General features: G+C 34.9%; 3 protein-coding genes across 3 annotated transcripts in view; 1 reads left to right on the top strand and 2 right to left on the bottom strand.

The window, feature by feature from the left end:
- LOC104791584 (transcription factor MYB24) lies at positions 313-1,308 on the top strand. The gene is made up of 4 exons (XM_010517508.1): positions 313-437; positions 528-657; positions 751-851; positions 941-1,308. The coding sequence occupies exons 1-4, from the start codon at positions 314-316 to the stop codon at positions 1,306-1,308; spliced, it is 723 nt and encodes a 240-aa protein (XP_010515810.1). The 5' UTR covers position 313.
- LOC104791583 (probable pectate lyase 12) lies at positions 2,114-5,769 on the bottom strand. Its single transcript, XM_010517507.2, has 7 exons — positions 5,364-5,769; positions 4,878-5,132; positions 3,926-4,134; positions 3,301-3,551; positions 3,024-3,215; positions 2,683-2,891; positions 2,114-2,366 (listed from the first exon to the last, which is right to left on the bottom strand). The coding sequence occupies exons 1-7, from the start codon at positions 5,504-5,506 to the stop codon at positions 2,165-2,167; spliced, it is 1,461 nt and encodes a 486-aa protein (XP_010515809.1). The 5' UTR covers positions 5,507-5,769; the 3' UTR covers positions 2,114-2,164.
- Positions 13,207-15,490, bottom strand: part of LOC104699102 (protein fluG) — a 5,061-nt gene continuing 2,777 nt past the window's right edge. The window contains exons 9-17 of the mRNA XM_010414448.2: positions 15,322-15,484; positions 15,117-15,237; positions 14,980-15,032; positions 14,752-14,881; positions 14,528-14,673; positions 14,257-14,445; positions 13,944-14,176; positions 13,584-13,726; positions 13,207-13,479 (exon numbers count right to left, since the gene is read on the bottom strand). Coding sequence (XP_010412750.1) covers positions 13,417-13,479; positions 13,584-13,726; positions 13,944-14,176; positions 14,257-14,445; positions 14,528-14,673; positions 14,752-14,881; positions 14,980-15,032; positions 15,117-15,237; positions 15,322-15,484 — 1,241 coding nt within the window. The 3' untranslated portion in view covers positions 13,207-13,416. The remainder of the gene's footprint in view (positions 13,480-13,583; positions 13,727-13,943; positions 14,177-14,256; positions 14,446-14,527; positions 14,674-14,751; positions 14,882-14,979; positions 15,033-15,116; positions 15,238-15,321; positions 15,485-15,490) is intronic.

The following is a 15,490-nucleotide window of genomic DNA, read 5'->3' as shown; positions in this document are numbered from 1 at the left end:
AAATCACTACTTGATGATGATTCATAAAGAAGAGATACTTGGAACCTAATCCAAATCTATAAAACTATTAAGTTAATGATGACCTAGAAGGAAAAACAAGAACCTAACTAACTGATGCATGATGTTATTATCCACTAAACTATATATTTTCTGTTCGTCAGCTTTTTGAGCATTTTCCCAATTTGGGTAAACTCATGACTTTACTATTTAAGCAAAGCTCAAGCAAGCTTTACTAGTTCAAAGCACAAATCTAGAAAGGATTTAGTTAAGTAACGTAACACACACAAAACAAAAAGAGAGAGGAAAGGAAGATATGGAGAGTAAGAAGCAAGAAACACTTCGTAGAGGGCCATGGCACGAGGAAGAGGACGAACGGCTAGTGAAGTTTGTTACCCTATTGGGAGAACGTCGTTGGGATTCTTTAGCAACAGTTTCCGGTATACTTTGAAACCTATCTTATGTCAACTTTCCAAAAATAGAAATTTACATATGTAAGATATGTTTGTTTGTTGTATTTATACTGATAGGTTTGAAGAGGAGTGGTAAGAGTTGCAGACTAAGGTGGATGAACTATCTGAATCCGAAACTGAAGCATGGACTGATGAGTTCAGAAGAAGTAAGGATCATCCTTCAGCTCCATGCACTCTGGGGTAACAAGTGAGAGACCACAAAAAAATGAATTGTTTTAATTTACGTACTTGCATATTGTTTTTTTTTTTTTGGTTTGAACTAAATATTGTATATCAATAGGTGGTCGAAGATTGCGAGAAGATTACCCGGTAGGACTGATAACGAGATTAAGAACTATTGGAGAACTCATTTTAGAAAGAAAGAGGAAACTCAAAACTATGGTAGATACTTTGGTTGATCTTTAACTTTGCATGTCTTAAGTCTTGGATCGGCTTTTCAATATAAGTATGATGTTTTTTTTTTGCTGCAGATAAGATCAGTGACTGGAGAGGAAATAAAGGAGAAGAATTGTTTCACAAGTATAAGGAAACAGAGATCATGAGGACAAAAGTGACGTCTCAAGAGCATGGTTTTGATGAAACTGTGAAGGAATCTAACCAGAGATGTATGGAAAGTGGTCAAGAAACCAATGGTGGTATTTGCGAAACAGAGAGCTTTGGTATAATGAATTCACCGTACGAAAACCGGATTTCGGATTGGATATCGGAGATTTCTACAGACCAGAGTGAAGCAAATGTTTCAGAAGGCAGTAGCAGTGAGAACAATATTAACATTGCTTCTTGGTGGTTTCAAGAGACTAGGGATTTTGAGGATTTTTCATGTTCTCTATGGTCATGACTCTAAAGTTTGTTTATTTTACTTTTGTAACTCTTGGGTAATTGAATTTGAAAGTGCTATAATGAAACAAGCTTACTAAGCATCAATTACATACAATTTGAATCAAATATCTAATGAAATTTGAATCGTAGTTGAAGGTCTATCTATATACATATCCATAACAAGAAAATAAGTAAACTGTAGCATTGATGTTTACTATCAGGTCTTGTTACAAACAACAACAACAAAAAATGAGAAGTTCATGCCCCAATGGATGAGAAAAAAAACTATTACTTTTCTGGTAAACATTATTGGTTGATGGGCTTTATTTAATCTGAATTAAATTAAATGTTTGGTATACTTTTGTGCCAAATGATTTGTTAAAATTGTTTTGTATTGTATTCAGGAAAAGAAAATTATTTAATGTTCAACATACTGTAAATTACAATATCCTAAAGAAGTATATAAATATGGTATTAACTATTAAGTATAGATGCATGTATGGAACACCTCTTGTATAAAATTATAACAAGACCAAAGAAGAAGATAATATAACGTTAAGGATAATATATAATCTCTATTAGAGGTATTAGTTATGTAATGTAATTAATTAAAGATAGGATAGGAGTGACATAGGACTATTACAACGTCACGATTACATATACGTACAATATGACACACGTGGTGTTATTGTAAGAAATTATGTAAAACTACATATTATGAGGTCCATCAAAATACCAAATTGATTGATGGTACGAATCGTGTGATTGTTCTTGACATAGTACGTACTGAAGATTATTCCAAAGAAGAAAATAATACCCAAGAATGAAGTTTGGAAACAATTTTTTGCTTGTTCCTTTGATAAATTAGGTAAATTTCAATTCATGTTACAAGATAAACATTTGGGTTGAAGAACAAGATATGATATTGAATTAAGCAAGAATGATAACACAAGAACTGAGAATGATAACCGGATCGTTGAACCGGCACCAGACATTTCATCGGTATAGTCATTATAAGAATCTAAACCGCCATTACCTTCTGATCCCGTAGTAGTCCACATCCCAAGATTGTTATTCCTAATACCAAAATCAAACACCCTAAATTAGCTCCATTTTGACTTTTGGGAGGTTAATGAGAGAAAACTATGAATATAGTGGGGTAAAAAGAAAAAATTAGACAAAAGAAAAAAGATAAAGTTAAAAAGCAAAAGTACAAGAAAACAAAAGAGTATGTAGACATTTATAATACAATTTTATAATATGGTGTGTATTGGTAAAACAAAAGATTCAAAGTGTTGATTTGTTTAAAAGTGATCATTTCTTTTTGATAACGTAAAATATGGCAAAGACTGAATGATTTGTAATTTTGTATGGTAGAATGTAGAATCCAAACCTGCCGCCGACGCCAAGAACTCCCGAGTGAAATGTGATTTGGGTGATGAATGAGGCAGATTTAGGCTCGACGCTATATGCCTTCTCATACCTCATCTCCGCACCTTCACCGGATGCCACAAAGAAGGCTCCATTCACCAAAATGTCCCCCTCTGATCTCCAGTTCCACCCTTTCCAATCGCCGTCGGGCGTTTCCACTCTCTTAGTCACCTACACAATAAAACTCTCATTTATAAATACCATACAAAGTTGTATAGCATAAGACATTATGACACCAAAACCAAAGTATAAAAATAAACTAACCAAGACTATTGAAATCGCATATAAGGGTTGTTTATTTACCTCTTTGGCGAATGGGTTGGTCGGGGCGGTGTAGCGGTTACCTTGACTGTTAATAGTCGGGTTACCGCTACCGCCAATCGCATACATTTCCCATTGAGTGAAATCGTTATTAACAACGTGGATATATCCACGACGACACCTAGGCATCCTTTGTATCAATTTTTCTCCAAAGTGATTAAACGCAATTGTTACCTAATTTATCACACAAACATTACTCTCATTTAAAATCAACTAGTCGCTAAGAAAAATGAATATAATGGACTAGTGTGTGTGTGACCTGCATGCCACTGTCTGGTTCGTAGTGGTCGCTGTGACCGAGAAGCATGACTTCATTATGGTGAGAGAAGAAGTTGTTCGATATAGTAATTCCAGTGGAACCCATCACCGCATCTATTAAACCGTCCTTACATCTCGATAGAGAACAATGGTCGATCCATATGTCCTTTGAACCGAAGACTGAGATACCATCACCGTCCGATTTGGATCTGAACCCATAGTGCGTTGGACTTGACCGCACGTTAGTATTCCCTATGGACAAACAATAGTATCAGAATGCTTTTATGAATAAACCAATCAATGCTATTTCAGGAAAGGACGAAAGGTTTAATTTCTAATCTTTTCCTTTTTCTTTACTATATGCTTTTATGAGTGAAATAAATCAATAAATGCTGCTAAATTCGAAAATCAGGTTTTCTTTGTTTGCGTGTGAATACCAACGAATGAGAAAGAAAATGTGTACACCATTGCGGACCTACTAAATTATTAGGGGAAGAAATTAAAAAAAAGTTAAAAGTAAAAAACCTAACGATTATCGGCCGTTAAAAAAAAAAGATATACACATTTGAACAAAGGATTAGAATTTAGAAAAAGAGCAAATGTGAAAAGAGTAAAACATAAATTACCGGATTGGTAACAATGGTGGATATGAATGTTATGGATGATGATATTGGAGACATATTGAAGAGTGATGCAGCCACCACCAACAATATGAACATTAGCTCCTCTCCCATCAAGTGTCTTGTAACTATTGAATATTAGCTCTTGCTTTAGCTTAATCATCATGTTGCTTGGGAACACTATCCACAATGGCTCTTCTTGTATCACTCCGTATCTGTCAATTTTTTTGGCACTTTTCATTTTAATCTTATCTAAAACAAAATTTTCACATTGTAAACCCGATTGCTTTGACATTGATAAAGATTCCCCAAATTATTCGATTTTTTCGAGGCCCCATGAGACTGATACACTTGTTTTATTGTACTTGTCTATTCTCTAGATTTATTATATTTTCACTTCTAAATACAGTTTTAAAATAATAATGTAGGAACGTCAAATTACAAACATCCTAAACATTATGTTTAACAACAGATTATAGAGCTTTATCTAAACGTTTTCAAAAGGGTTTTGAGGGGATTTAAATAATTTAAATAAAAATCAGAGTTGTTGGTACTTTGTTCACAAAATGGAGGGCTTATTTAGAAATATAAACAAGTGGTATTGAAAAAGTCGTACGTAATAGATTGGTGTGGGACATGTGAATATGAGATGACAAAAGATAAACGTAGCTAAAACAGAATCTTATTTTCTTACAAAGTTCTTAAATTGTGAAAGTGTATAGGTAGGGTTTAGGGTTAAAGAACAATAATGACATGTAATATTCAAGTAAAGTATATACTATTAGACTATTTAGTGTTGTAAACTAACGACTAAAAAAATCTACTTACGGTCAAGAAACGAGTATTAAAGATAATATATTTGTCTTGAACCTAACAAAAAAAACAAAACATTTTTGTCTATTTGTCAAGATTATTATACTATTAGGAAGTCCGGTTAAGTCGGTTAACGGAAAGGTACCTGAGAGTGCCCGGTCTAGGGTTGACGGCATCGTCGTCGGAAGAATCAGTGACGAAGTAGAACTGACCACCTTTGCCACCCAAGGCGTACTGTCCGAACCCGATTCCACAATCTGCTAGACCTTGTCGGTTGTTGGGCCAGTTTGGGTTACATTTCCAACAGTCATCGATTGGGTTACCGGTGAAGCAAGGGTTTGAACCGGCCTGGTCCGTCGTGTCAAGAGCTTGACGTCTTGTTATAGATGCATTTACTCTCCTGTGAAACAAATTAAAAACCGGGTTATTTACAGTCTGTCCGGTTTAAGAGAACCGGAGATTTTAGAAACAGAGAACGTAGTAAAACAGGGAAAAAAAACAGAGCAACCACAGGTTCACAAGAACACTGATAGCTAGTTAAATGTAAAACCCAGTTAGAAATTTACATGAAAGAATGTGAAATAAGAGAGTAAATGTAGTAGATCCAGAAGAGGCAATGGAGTATGTGTACCACTGAACTTCATAAGCGACTCGTTCCGGGTCGGGATGTGGTGTGAGAAGAACAGTTCTGTTGTTGAGCATGGCGAAGCCCATTTGGGGAAGGAACAGAAAAAGAGAGAATGAAAGTACAATGCAGCTTCTTGGAAGCATCATTGGTGAAGAAACTGATGATTTAGGGATTCTCTAGGGGTTTTTGGTTAGTTAGAAGGAGGGAGAAGAGAAAAGAGAGTAGTTAAGACATGGCTTGTTGTTTGTTCTTCTTCTCTCTCTCTTTCTCTCTGTTCTTACTGACCAGTGTTCTTGAGTGGCTTTTCACAGTGTGTTATTGCTTTTGTAATAATGGCTTTCTTGGCTTTTGTATTTTTGTTTTTCTTTTCTTCTTTTTGAGGAGAGAGAGAGAGAGAAGGTTGTTTTCCACTGACAGTCTCGAGGATTGAGAATCTGCTTGTCTCGAGGAAACGGTCTCCAATTTTTTCCTTTGAAGCTCCTTATTTTCTTATACTATATGAATTGTAATACTATCTCATTTTACGTAATTATCATAACTCACCCGAAGGATACCTATCCATAAGCATTAACAGATTAACAAACGTTAGGTTTTGATATTTGAATCTCTTGTCCGGTTTTTCACCTTTTATTATAAAAGCGATGTTACCTTATGATAAAATAAAATAAAATAAATTAAAAAAAAACCTACGATCTTTAACAATATGAATGCTACTATTACGGGTCCTTTGTTGTTCAATTGAAAAGAGGTTAGAGATTCGATTATTCATTTTCCAAAATTATCTATAGGTGGACTTTTTTTTCTTTTTTTTTTTTTTGACAAACATCTATAGGTGGTTTTAGATATGATTTCCCACTATAAGAAGTATTTGTTATATATATTTTTAATAGTATGATAATCCAATTAGAATTTGAATGACATATACACAATGAACTAGGTCAAATTTTAAATATGAGCACTTCAAGAAACTCACAAGGGGGAAGTTGTTGTGTCTCTCACTATTTTCCTAACCAGGACCCAAACACCTTCAATCTCAGCATCCACGATATTATCCAAATCATCATCAAACCGGTACCCACATTTGCATTCAATCTCACTTTGAAGCTGAGGTTCTCACTTTGGCAGCTGAATTTATCAATTACAATCAACCAGCAGATCTGTCTTTCAAGTGATTGTTACCTACGCGATATAGGCTTTCTACATATGTTGTTATCTATAACTATTTTCTGCATGGAATAGATGATGTTAGTGTGGTGCATTAAGCCAGTTTTGTGAGCATGTCTCGATTGCATTTCTCACATATGTAAAACAGAATATATACTAGTCAAGTAGTCATACAAGATTTTGCAATTGTAGATACCTAATTATATCTATTGTCTTATATGAAAAGAAAAAAATTGGATAAGAAGAAGTACCTTGACTTAGAAGGATAATAAACTTTTGTATGAGCATGAAGATAAAACCATCTCCATTATGTTTAAATGTATTGAAGAGTGTCTTCAACATACTTATAATTTATAAAGAAATATTAATATTATAAGATAATTGTCTGGAAGCATGTGAGACATTAAAAAACCTTTTTAATTGAATTTTGCTATTGTGTTTTTAAGAAATCCATCATATAATAATATAATATTAATATTTTTTTAATTAAAATTTATGTTAATAGAGTTGATCTAATAGATCAAATGATAGGACAAGACACTATTGCAACTTGACCAATTCAACCTAACCGAGTAAAAAACCCCGCAATTATACATACATGTACCCATAATGCGCACAAACAATTCACTTAGAGCAACAATATCGGTAAGCTCTTACGGAGGGGTTGTTAGTGGGGTTTAAATTTTTTTATGAATTAATTTTGTTTGATTTTGAATATAAGAACCCACTATCTTTTAGTTAAAATTTTCTCATTTATTGGTAGACTTTAATTTTGAGTCTCTTATTTTTGAAAATATTGATTTTTTAAATTTAAAATTTTTAAATAGAATAGAAGTGGTATAAATATGTAAACATTTAAGATTTTATAAAATTAGAAAATATTGCATTTTAATTAGTTTTCAAACATAATAAAACATTAATACATATTACAATAGAAGTGCAATTCATAAATGGAGAAAATAACTAATTTTAATACTGATTTGCTCCAAATTTTGCCCAAATATTCTTAACCAAATCATCTTGCAAGCATTTTTTTTTTCTCGATCACGAACATCCTTTCGAAGTTTGAGCATAGTAGAGACACATGAAGGCCTGGTTGTTGGAAGCGTGTAGTCAACTTCTGAAGCTCTATTTGACTCCAATTGTGCGAATTCAGTTTCATCAAACAGAGTGTATCCATCTCGTTCGTCCTCTACTATCATATTGTGCAGTATGATACACGCTCTCATTATTTTCCCAATTTTTACTTTATCCCAAATAAGAGCCGGGTTTTTGACTATGGTAAATCGAGCCTGCAAAACTCCAAAGCACGCTCTACATCTTTACGCACAGCTTCTTGTTGTCTTGCAAATAAAAAGGCTTTTGGAGTTTGTGGCAGTTCAGCCTGGACACTAAGACCCGTTACCCGTATTCGACCCGTTACTCGGCTCGTACCGACCCGAAAAATGGGTACCCGCAGCTTTATGGTCGAGTAAAGGGTATTATAGTAATATTACCCGTGAATAAGGGACGAGTATAGGGTATTAGTTTAGTTTTCAATACTCGTCCCGTTACCCGTCCTTTTACCCGTTTTGTTATCCGACCCGTAAATACCCTTTAATATTTTGTATTATTATTATTTATTATTAATTTATAAATATATTATAGAGTTAAAGTTAAAGCCTAAGTTCAACTTAGTCCAACTCGACGCCCAATTGAATTAATATTTTATTTTTATTTTTTAAAGTTTGTAATTTTCTAATTTTTGGACCTATATGTTGCATACATTTACGAATTTTTCCTTTTTCGGATTTTGGAATATGAAAGTATTATTGCGAATGTTGACAATTTTTTTTATCGGATATTCATTTTTCCAGGTAAGGGTAAAGGGTCGGGTATTTAAAGGGTCAACTATTTTTTTTTGGGTACCCGTTTTTCCGGGTACCCATTATTTAAGGGTCGAGTACGAGTAATTTTTTTCTATTACTCGTTAGGGTCGGGTCGGGTAAAGGGTATGAGAAAATTCAAGGGTACCCGTCCCGTGCCCAGCCCTAGTGGCACTGGAATAGATTAGATAAAAGTAGACCATTTTGGATAAATACCATCCGTCAAATAGTAAGCTAATTTATACTCATGTCCGTTGACACTGTATTTAACTTTAGGAGCTCGACCATGCAAAATATCATCAAAGACTGGAGATCGATCAAGAACATTAATATCGTTTAATGTACCTGGTAGTCCAAAGAAAGCATGCCAGATCCAGAGATCATACGAAGCCACCGCCTCTAAACGATTGTGGGCTTTCCAGATCCGCGGGTGTATTGACCTTTCCATGCGGTGGGACAATTCTTCCACTCCTAATGCATACAATCGATGCTTCCTATCATGCCGGAAAATCCGCGATACTCGCATATGTCGAGTAGTCTCTGAAGATCTGCTGGTGTGGGTCTTCTCAAGTACTCATCTCCAAATAAATTTACGATTGAATCTGTAAAATTGTCCAAGCATGCTAGCGCCACACATTCAGAAAGTCGGAGGTATTCGCCAAACGCATCAGCTGCAGAACCATATGTCATCATACGAATTGATGTTGTACACTTTTGCAATGTAGACAGACCCAACCTTCCGGTATCATCTCTTCTTTGTTGAAAATATGGTGCTTCATTTGCGAGTCGGTCAACAATACGAATGAATAATGGCTTGTTCATTCTAAAACGGCGTCGGAAAATTTGGGGTGTGTATGTTGCATTCTCACTGAAATAATCATTCCACAAGTGCTCATGACCGACTTCTCGATTTCTTTCAATGTAAACTCATTTTTTTCTTAGTTTAGGTGGTCGTTGTTGTTGAACTGGTGGAGCCATCAGATTTTGCCAAACTTGGTTGCTGATTTGATCACATGTTTGATTAAAACATTCATCAATTATGTCATCAACATCATCAACATCATTGTGGGAAGAAGAAGCCATTTGAAGAGAATTTGTAAATAAAGGAAAGGTGATTTGGTGTGAATTTTTGTTGTGCTTCATTCTGCCATTATATAGGCGGTTGTGTTGTCAAATTAAGAATACAATTTTGTGGTACACAAACATTGGATACATATGTGGTCTAAAATGGTAGACAAACATGTGGTAGAGTACTACAATACAAAAAACTTGTACAAACACGGCTTCTTTTGGTGTCACGGGGCTGGAGTTGCTTTGGGTCTACTTGTACAAACACGTAGTCTTTTGGTGTCACGGGGATGGTTCAGCTTTTGGTTCAAACACGGTTTCCTCTTTGGGTCTACTTGTACAAACACGGTTTCCTCTTGTCGACCTGCATTAACATAACAAACTGATTAATAATACATCCAAAGTACAAAAACATAACCGATTAATAAAGCATCCCAAGTATAAAGCATCCCATGTATCATAAACAAACTGATTAATAACAAATATGAATGAGAAATTGATGCCAGCCACCGCAAAAGGATATTCCCATTCGGCTCTTGTTCCATCCTGTCATAACGAAATCACTGAATCATAAAGGATATACCCATTAAGGGGCATGACATAGCTCAAAGATGTGTAGATGTGAACTATAGATGGAATCACAAACCGGAAAGGTCTTCGCAAAGAGATTAGGTTCTCCAATGGCAAGTTCCCTCTGTCGATAAGCTAGCCTCTACAATTGTCTAAGAGCATCCTGTGAATCATGACAGTACATCAATCGACAAAACATTGCATATACGGAATTCACATATACAGAATCAAGCAAACAGAGAGAGAGAGTCCATGAGAACAATATGAGGATGTGAGCTTCAGCGAGATTTGGTATTCGCCACTAACAATATCAAATAAAATGATCTATTTGGAACACATGCACAACAAAACCCCTAATTTTTCAACAAACTTCAAATAACCTTCATTTCCGATCCAAAATCAAATAACCCTAATCATAAAACAATTTCCGATTCAAACAATTGTACTAAGAAACTTACCTTTCTAATTCCAATTGAAACAATCTCTCTTCCGATTTAATCGACTCCAAATTCAAACCGCATCCATCTCCAACTGTTAGTCGATTCTTTCTTTCGCGATTGGCTTCCAAATCGCCTTCGCTACTTATCTCTTTCTCTCCATTCCCTTCGAATCCATACCCTTCCTCTGATTCCAGGTTCTTCGATTCAAAACCTTCAAGCTTCTGATCCCAAATTCTTCGAGTCTGTTTTAATCGCATCTCTCTTGATAGAGAAAGAGAGAGAGAAAAAGGAAAAAAGAAAAAATCGATTATGCAAAAAAAAATTCTCCTTTAATATTTTTCTCTCATCCAACGATACGCTGACACGTAGCGCCCTTTAAACTAAGTTTGAGTCTATTATATAAGGGGAGATCTTACCGTTTATTTTTATTTCTGATTAATTTTTTGGAACCAAAACTCTAAGAACTCTACCTATAAACCCCCGATAAGGAAGGTCTTAGTTCCCTCATTAAAGTGTGAACTAATGAGGATAAAATTGGCGTGATTGTTGGATTATTATTAGTTTTTTTAAGTGTACTAATGTAAGCTAAATGTAGGGTTAAATAACGTGATGTTAGGCGACATCTTTGGTGAAGAAAAAAAAAAACATTATAGATATAAAGATATACACTTTACCTCCTCACATGTCCAATAAGATCATTGTAACCAATCATAGTGTTCAAAAAAGTCATTGTTTGCTTGTGTTTTTTTCCACGAGCGATGAAATTAAGGAGTTCATTAAAACGCCAACATTACGTAAAGTAATCTTCTTTTATCAACTTTTGTAGTAGTCATCTTTTATCATCAATTTGTAATTATCCAGAATCTATAATTTAATTTTTACACAACTTCGTCAATACTATCCAGGTGTTAAGATCAAGGTGTTTGTAGACTGGTGTTACAATATTAGATTAGAGTTCTTAATTAACAAACATTCATATTACTTCTTTAAACTATATAAATTACTACACCATATCGTACTCATTTATTTTTAAAAATATGGTGGTTAAGTAGTTGAAAACACTATAAATATTTATGCACGAACGCCATCATTAGTTATAAGTACATGTGTATATTTGCATGTAGCGGTTTCAGTAACCATTTACGCGAACATTATGGACCCATTTATTATAAGAAATATATCTTATATAAAGTCCTAAACCAGAAGAAATATATATTTGACGCAGCGTGGCGAACTAGCGAGTGAGTCAGTGACCATCTCTCGGTGTAGTCGGAGGGATATAGCGTACAAGTGGAAACAGTCAAAGCTCTTTACCTCATATTATTAATTATGCGAATCTAATTTGTAGTATAATACAGTGTGACCCACCAACTTAGAACTGCATTTTTTTGTTTGTCAATAAAGTTTCTGATTTTGCAGTTGATCCTTTATTGGCTCTTGACAAAGCTTCATGGACCCAATGGTCCCATCCCATCTATAGATACATACGCAAAGCAGTTTCATGCTATTGTCTCTTTTTCTCCTTTAGTATTTCCAATTTATTCGATCTAGATCCAAATTTTACAGCAGGTAAATTTTACGTACGAGGGGAGCAAATGTAAAAAGTGAAAAACTAAGGTGGAGATATTAGATTTTTCATCGACCCCTAGGCCTCTAACCATGGATTAAGGTCCCCCACCATATGAACTTATAGAAGGCTTATTTTGTTTTCTTGTCTAATGACAAAACATCCGGACCATACATGTTCTATTTTATTGATTTATGAGCGAGCATCTTGATGGAAATGGACCTACGAATACAGTTTAGCTAGCTTTATTCTACTAATTGAAGGTTACCAACAAATTGATTAAGTTACCTTGGTTCGATTCAGAGTAACTTATTTTATATTATACGTTGGACGAGTCACATATGTATAAAGTAGCTTTGTTTAGTAGATTACTAATTTCAATATCAAAGTTTCAATCCTCACTCATTTATAGATGTCTTCATTCTCATTATCTCATATATGTCACTAGCCAAAAAACTATTTTCGTAACTACACCTGATCTCTGAATGATCAACAGAGAGGTTTATTCTTTCTGTCTTAGATCAAATTTTATCCTTTTGACCCACAAATTTATAATTTGTATATTTGACTTGCGTATATATTACATTTCGTTAATAAAACAACCAACAATATTTACCATTACGTACATGCACGATCATGCGACAACAAATTTAAAATCGTTTTCAAGGACCATGCGTTGACTTCTTCCTTTTTTTTGTTTTAAAGTTTTTTGCATATAAGTCTTAATTTACGCTGTAGTTTTCTTTGAACTTATATTTAGCTGATCTGTTAGCAAAGAGAAGCCCGAAAAGCTAATTATGTTGTACTTTCCTACGAATTTGTCTAGTGTGAATGAATCATGAAGTTTGGAAGAAATTTTTTTGGACTTATCAATAAGTTCTCTTCCCCAGTTAGATACAGCTCACATGGAGATAGATTTTATTCGCCTACTTGTTTGAGCATAATATGCGTACCATATGAACCTAACCTTTGAACATGTTAACTTAAAATTTCTATACTACTTACTGTTGATATAACAGTAACATTTAAGCAAAGAAACATTTTTTTTTTTTTGGACAAAAGCAAAGAAACATAACAGTATAATAGTATAGTAGATATCAGATACTTGAAATCTATTTTTTAAAAAGTAGAGAACCAAAACTTGAGGCTTTTGAAAGCGTGGGACGAAAAAGTAAGAAATACTAAAGCATGCGTCTCGAAATATGAAATATAGTTTATTTATTTTCTGATCCACATCTTTATGTCACGTTTGTGGTTTGCATATACAGTAGTCAGATACTCCGTTCAAGTGAAACTTCAATACTAGTTCTCTTCATGTGACAAAAAGTCCACAATAAAAGAGTAAATGATGGAACAATCATATTACTCCGAGGCGCAAAGGATTAGTATCGGTGAATGAGTTGCTTATATGCATCTGGATTCTTGGAATAATACTCGGCCTCAGACTGTTACAATAATTTGAAAAATACAAAAACATATTAGTCCATTATGTACTTTTAGTTACCAGTACTGTATTTAAATCAGTCTAATAAAGAGACAATAGCGTTACCTTACGGACTGCTTTTATGGCAACTACAAGCTTTTGTCCGAGCAGTTCGTGGAGAACTTCATCTTTGTCCAGAGCTTCAACAGCTTCTGAGAGCGATTCTGGAAGCCTGCTCAATGTGGCAGCAACATCTGCCGGATTTACATCTGTTTCATTGACCAAATTGTTATATCCCACATTAGATATTATACGTGACCTTAAGTTACATATAACGAAAATGGAACGATCCACACATCGCCTAAAATATTTTGAAAAGTAGGTATGTATTTTGAAGGATGTGAAAAACTTCATCCGAACAACTCAAGATCAAAAGCTTCATCTTAAGACTAAATATATGAAAATGAGTAACAGAAATATGTATACCTATTCCAATAGGTAGTTTGAGATGTCGTCGGAGACCATCAATACCGGCAGCCATTATAGCAGCCAAACCAAAGTGAGGATTTGCAGAGCCATCAAAAGTCTTGATCTCAAAGTTTGTAAATATTCCATCAGGAGTTCCTGGTGGAGAAGCTGTTCTTATAGCCGCTTCACGGTTTTCCTTGCCCCAGCATTGGAATGCTCCACTCCATGTATTAGGTTGGAGTCGATCATAGCTGAAATTTTTAGTTAAAAATATTGCAACTTTTAGTAACAACTTGAGGAAGTTACTAGAAATACATGGTTCTAGAGTTACCTGTTTGGGAGTGGAGCTATAATTGCTACAATTGAAGGAAGGTGAAACAGAACTCCAGCCATGAACTCTTCTCCAACGGAGGAAATTCCAAGAGCAGATGACTTATCAGATGCCGGGAAGACATTTTTGCCGTTTTTCCAAAGACTCAGATGTACATGTGACCCAGAACCAATGTCACATAAATCATACCTATCAAAACACATAAATGGATTCTTTCAAAACTTTGCGGTTAAAGGGCATTATAACTTTAGTGGGGAGGAGACTGAAATACTTTGGAACAAAGGTCGCAAGCAATCCATGTTTCCTTGCTACCGATCTTACAACTTCACGTGTATAAACCAAATTGTCGGCAGCATGAGATGCAACAGTGTGACCGAGAGATAGTTCAAACTGACCTTTCCCGGATTCAGCATGAAACTATGACAAAATATATACATGTCAAGACACATGATACAGACTGATCATTATGAAATGATTTTTAAACTGTTTGGTAACCTGTTCAACTGTGATGTTCAAGGACTCGAGTGCAGGTACAATATCATGGAAAATAGGAGCTGCAGCATCGAATGAGGATGCAGAACAGTACGGACCAAAGTCAAAAGGCACATACTCTTCTTTCCCTTCCCTTAAAATAGTTTTGGGTAGGACTAGTGTTAAGATTATGAAAATGATTGGACTGAACAAAAAAACCAAGATTCAAGAAACTTATAGTCGCATACATACCGCACAACATTCTTGAGGAGATAAAACTCATTCTCAAAACCAGCGTTCATTACCTAAAAGCCAAGGACAGTTTGAGTTCAAGCAAACCAAAAAGCAAATAAAAGTTTCCATAGAGAGAGTTTATGAAGATTTTTTACCAAATCAAATTCATCTTTGAGAACTTTTGTGACCCTTCTTAAGGTCTCTCTTGGACAGTATTCCCATGCTTCACCAGGCTTTAAGTACATGTCACCTAAAACCATGCTCTCTTGCTTTGTCCTAATAGTAGATATGATACGGTAACAAATAAGAAAAGAAGATATGTAAAGTTAAATGCAAAGAGATCGAACACGAGTAAAGTACCAAGGTATTGTATGCTTGGTTGATAGATCCGGAACCAGTCTAATCTCACCCACACCCGTCAAATTAGACCCTTCTGCTGGTCCATCAGCAAATGAAGTCATCCCCATTGTTACAACAGTCAGACCAACGCCGTTCTTCTTCACGCTACTGTTAAAACGATGTGCTTGAA

This window comes from Camelina sativa, chromosome 6 (genome assembly GCF_000633955.1).
Source record: "Camelina sativa cultivar DH55 chromosome 6, Cs, whole genome shotgun sequence".
Classification (NCBI taxonomy): Eukaryota; Viridiplantae; Streptophyta; class Magnoliopsida; order Brassicales; family Brassicaceae; genus Camelina; species Camelina sativa.
This window is presented reverse-complemented; position numbering and strand designations above follow the sequence as displayed.